The sequence below is a fragment of the Nicotiana sylvestris genome, chromosome 4 (genome assembly GCF_000393655.2).
Source record: "Nicotiana sylvestris chromosome 4, ASM39365v2, whole genome shotgun sequence".
Lineage (NCBI taxonomy): Eukaryota > Viridiplantae > Streptophyta > Magnoliopsida > Solanales > Solanaceae > Nicotiana > Nicotiana sylvestris.
In genome coordinates this window covers 176,383,799-176,389,395 of record NC_091060.1, presented here as the reverse complement: position 1 = coordinate 176,389,395, position 5,597 = coordinate 176,383,799, and the positions used below count along the sequence as shown (strand labels likewise).

At 35.2% G+C, this 5,597-nt stretch overlaps 2 protein-coding genes across 2 annotated transcripts; both read right to left on the bottom strand.

Annotated features, from left to right (window-relative positions):
- Positions 1-1,652: 1,652 nt before the first annotated feature.
- Positions 1,653-3,816, bottom strand: LOC138890574 (uncharacterized). Its single transcript, XM_070173970.1, has 3 exons — positions 3,250-3,816; positions 2,037-3,006; positions 1,653-1,948 (listed from the first exon to the last, which is right to left on the bottom strand). The coding sequence occupies exons 1-3, from the start codon at positions 3,814-3,816 to the stop codon at positions 1,653-1,655; spliced, it is 1,833 nt and encodes a 610-aa protein (XP_070030071.1).
- A 63-nt stretch (positions 3,817-3,879) lies between these two features.
- On the bottom strand, positions 3,880-4,764 carry LOC138890573 (uncharacterized). Its single transcript, XM_070173969.1, has one exon. It carries the CDS (start codon positions 4,762-4,764, stop codon positions 3,880-3,882), a length of 885 nt encoding a protein of 294 aa, XP_070030070.1.
- Positions 4,765-5,597: the final 833 nt, after the last annotated feature.

The following is a 5,597-nucleotide window of genomic DNA, read 5'->3' as shown; positions in this document are numbered from 1 at the left end:
AGGGTAAGTATGAAATGCCACTCCTACAGTTGAAGGAAAGGTCTAAAGTTCTAACTTAACGAATGAAAATCAATCGAAAAGAGTCTTTCACGTAAGAGAGCACTTTAAATTAAAGGAAACATATTCCTATGTCTATGCCCAGGTATGTGTGAAACGTAATATTTAATTGGCATTATGCAAGTAATTTGGGAGCTGAAGTACTTCAATGAGCTGTTTCTGGTATTATTAGCATTGTGGGTATGTGTTCAACAAATACATGATCTATCAGATGTCTAGCAATTAAGAATGCTTCCATTTACTCTATTGTTTGAAATAGTATATGTAATCTGAGTTTAACGTGATTTTATGTTGTTTATTGTAATGCATTATTTGGATTTTCAAAAGGCTTCCTAAGACACAAATAGCATCTTCCTAGAATTTATGAAGATTTATATTACTTTTTGTAACGTAACAGATCTCATAATGATATCTCGGAAGATAAATTTGAAGCTAAAAATAATTAGAGGTACGTAATGACAAGCTTATCATCTTGACTAATTTATGGACACCTGTTTTATCAGAGTGTGGCCTTTGAGAAAGAACATTTAATGAATGAAATAATTACCATCAAATTGGTCATGCCTTCTGAATTCTTGCCCTTTAATTTCTTAAGATGTAAGAAGTTCAAGCAAATTTCAAATGCGATGACTGCAAAGTGTACTGCAAATATATCCTTCTGGACAAATAAAGTACTATAAAGGCACAAATATGTAATCCAAAGAAGAAATTCCAAAGTTTGGTACCACAATTTTTATCTGAAAAACTTATATCAGACAAACATGAATGGTAAATGTGGAATATCTACTTTCATAGAGCACCTCAAACATTTAGTTCCTCAGATAGCAAGTGTGACAGAAACGATTAAACTTGTGGTTACCTAAGTAGATGGATCTGTTTCTTTTCTTTCAATTAAAGAATACTGGCGATTGCAATTATATTTCAACCAGTAGAATAAGAAGTGACATGGTAGTTAGAAGATTACTCTTTCATCTCGGACAACAGCAATCTGGAATCGCGACTTTCCATCTTTATTTTGCCTTGGTCGCGGTTTCTCAATGAGTTGTACCTTTGATGTCCACTCTTTTGTTTGTGGAGTAATCCTATCAATGGTTAATCTGTGCTCCATGTATTATGTAGACTCTACATTGGGGGGAAAAAAGACATCATCAGTATATACCGAAAGATAAAAAAACATGTACACAGATAATAAAATGGATGACCTGATTAGAGAGATTAAATTTTTCCATTTAATTAATTATATGCAGTGACAATTAGCACACGAACTCTGCATTATTAGTTAAAAAGATCAGTCATGGCTAATTAGCTTGCCCCTGCATACCTAATGATTTTGTAGAATCTAACGAATTATTTTTCTTGGTACTACATTTTCATGCAAAAATACCTCTCTACGATCATCTAAGCGAATGCTACAGCCTCCTATTGATTCATCTTTGTTGGATCAGTCATGTGCGCATAGAGCACCAGCTGTAGTTTTCAACGCTTGAGCGAATACAAGCTGATTGCTACCGACCAGATTGCACATCATAAGTATCCTTCGTCAGCTATTTCATTTTTTTTTAGTTAGGATACTATCTGTTCTTGGCGGAATATTCCTATAAAGTAGCTTTTTGGATGATTTCTTTGTAAACAATGTTATCTGTATAGTGATCGTCCGCACTACCTGGTATAGTCGGTCGGATTAGCACTTTCACGCAGTTCGAACTCTTTGCTCTGGACAAAGCCACATAAAGTTGACCGTGCGAAAACACAGGTTCTCGCAAATAAACTCCAACAAAATCTAATGTCTGACCTTGCGCTTTATTTATAGTCATTACAAAGCAAAGTCTTACAGGAAATTGTGTCCTATTAAATGGAATAGGCATTATCTTGGGATGATAATAGTAGTATTCTGGGGATAAACACATGTATATTCTTAAAGTGACCAACTGAAATATTGGCGCTAATAACATGCGATTTAAAATCACAACAAGTCAAACGTGTTCCATTGCATAAACCATCACACAGATTTAAATTGCATAAGAATATAATTGGACAATTTTGTTTCAATGTCAATTTGTAAGGAGGCAGACCAGGTGGATTTAAACTGTGCAACAGATCCTCAAATTGTGATTGATCATGGTGTTCAGTAGTTTCATCAATACCAATAAAAGTTTTTGATTCTTCTGGGAAACGAGCAACAAACATGTCGTTGATATCATCGACGAAATCATTCTTAGTTGTTAAGATAATGCGAGAAATTGTGTAGCATGAGGAAAAAAATATATGCACGTCTGGATAAATTATCGCGAATAATTTATCTAAAGATTCCTTTTCGGTTGTATAAAGAATGATCAAAGAAGTTGGAATTTCAATCTTGTTTGTTGAGTTTACTTTTTCTTCTCTGTTTCCTATTCGCAACAAATAATTACAGAATGAAGGATCATCTTTCGCTCTCATATTTTCGAATAGCCGCAGCCTTTCAAGTTCTTCCCAAATATGAGAATATAGTAAACTTTCATTAATGAAATCTTCCTTTTTTCCGTTCCGAACTACCGACAATGTCTGCCTGAAGTCACCTCCAAGAACTATAACTTTTCCACCAAATAGAATCGTTGAATCCATTAAGTCCTTCAAAAGTAAATCAAGCAGTTCAATCATTTTTTTTTCTGCCATAGATACTTCATCCCATATAATTAATTTTGCATCCTGAATCAAACAGGCAAGTGAGCTTTGTTTGCTGATGTTGTAGCTCACATTGTCGTAAGTATTTATTGGTATTTTAAAACGTGAATGTGCAATTCGTCCACTAGGGAGTATAGATGCAGCTACACCGGAAGTGGCAGTTGCCAATGCTATATACCCTTTATATCGTACAGTTGCCAACAATACACGATATAAAAAGGTTTTCCCTGTTCCTCCAGGTCCGTCAATGAAGAATGCCCCAGCTTTGTTTGAAAAAAATTCTCTCTGTAATTATATTGTATGCTTTAAGTTGATCTATATTCAACCTTTAGTGTAATAGTATATCCTCATTAGTAACCGTGATGGTCCTTTCAAAGAGGACCTCATTTGCCTCTTTTGCCGCTACTGAAGGCCTTATTTTTTCAGGAATGAGTTGGTATTCATTCATGTCACTACCCATAAAGTGTAATATGACTTTAATATGGTTCAAAACTTGGTATCAAATATTTTTTTGTTAATATTGGATACCAACGTATAATCCTCAGACATATGCTCTTCAAATTGTTCCCAGAGTTGTCTTGGATTCGTAGGATTACAATAAATCAGTAATGTAGCAAATAAACGTCTCAAACTGTATGGCATCTGGTAACTTGCTGCTTCTGACATGCATTCAAGCAAACTATTGTCACTTTGTAATCCCACTGATTCTCTAAAGGTGCTGCAACGTTCTCCATTAACAGTTAGTAAATCCTTATATGATTTTGGTCCTCTAATATTCATTAATAGCATTCTAAGATAATATCGCTCACCTTCCGTTGGATGACATGTTACAACACGACCAATAACATGTCGTTGTTTCCGAGGTGTCCACATCTTCTCTGTTGAAGACCAAACAAAATGTTCAGGGAATTCCTGGTATAATAGATTGAGCTCCATAGCCTCAACGTTTGTTCTATTCATTTCGAAAAATTGTGTTAACATTGTCTGCTTAATCAGCGGATTATTTACAAGTGTATCTACATTTGCGCTGCTTCTGAATGAAACAAATTGTTTCCCCTTAAGATGAAGTTGAAGAGGGCATACGGTCGGTAACATTTCACTAATCTAGAAACCATACAAGCGCCACATAGCCTCGGGAGGCGACACCAATTTAGCAGACTAATATTCCTTTATTTCATCTATTTCTGCGTTTGTGTCGTTATTATGTACCGAAAATGCAATCTTGTCATGTCCTTTACATATATACTTATAAAGATACTTAACGACTTTAATATCAGAGCATATTTCAATATTCAGGTGGCGGCCAAATTTGCCTAGCAAAAAAGGATTATATGGAATAACCCATGAGTTATCCAAGTATTGTTCTCTTATTTTTACCACCAACCTTGTATTGCGTCTTCTATAAATTGGGTAAGATTCTATTCCTTTTGATGTCTGGTCCGCAAAACCTTTTGGATACTTGAATTTACAGTAACCTTTCTTCTTTATACAAGAATTTGTTGGGTTTAGATTACCACATGGATCATGCATCATGTGTTTAAGAACAAGCGAATGTAAATCTGGTTCTGCATTCTCATCAGGTATTTCAGCACTAATAATATTATCGTAAGCCTCTGGAGTAAGTATTTTGTATTCATTAGTTAATATTATAAGAAAATGAGCATGTGGTAAACCTCGCTTTTGGAACTCTATAGTGTACATAAAAGCTGCTACCTTTCCAAAGATATTTCGCTTTAGTATATCCTTTTCGAATTCTTCTATTTTCTCTCTAAATACTCGGCTGATCAAATCATGCCTATTATGTGACTCATCAGTTGGAATTAAATGTTCCTTTATCTCCGTCCAAGAGGGATTACATGTCATAGTTATAAATAAATCAGGTTTACCGAAATGTTGCACGGGTGCAATAGCATCCATGAACCGTTGTCGCATATCCCGAGGCCCTCCAATAAAGGAGCTTGGAAGGAAATTTTGTTTCCCTATAATATAAGCATCACGTTCACCCAATCGCAAGATGTCAAGAAGTCCTTCTAGCATAGCCATCCTAAATAAATTTTGATTGAACGCTGCGAAATCCAACCTTTGTGTTTCAAGTTTAATGTATTCATCAACTGATTACTGCTGAAATATTCTTCCAGTATGCAATATTTCATCTTCATCATCATTTCTCATTTGTAATTTGTAACAATAATACTCACGAACAGAAACAATATCTCTTCGTCGCTGTCCCTTTTTAAGAATTTCAGCTTCCATTTCAAGATATCCGTCAAGTGACGTAACATTTCTTATACTTGGTACCTCTTCGTGATGCACAGTTCTTAAGTACGTAGGACAATTTACCGGGAGCTTACCACAATGCCAGCCACTTTGCCCTAGCGGAAATAATAGCGGATATTGCAATGCATCATAACAGCCATAATAGTAATTCACTATTTGTGTTCGATCAGTGCGAGGGTAAATTTGAATATGTGGTGCATTCAAGGCTACACCATCATTTTCCTCGGTCCATATTGCTGCAATTTTAGATGAAGTCAGCAAATTATATACTCTCTGGTCCAAATTTAAGTCGCATTTGAGGGCTATGTGGAAATCTTGAAGGTTCGATACATGTACCAAAGATCGTAAAAACACAGAATATGGGTTTATTGATAATATATCCATCAATTCTTTCAATACTGATTCGTGAATTTTGTCGGAACATGCCATCCTATGTGCTAGCTCATTGGAATTATCATAAAAGTATAACTGTATATTTCTTGGTTTGTCATCTGTAGGGTGCAAATTATTTATCCAATGGTACATCTTCCCTTGAACTCTAAATGTGTGGATACCAAAGTTTCTCTTTGCTAAATCTTTGTCATACTTTACACCAAGTG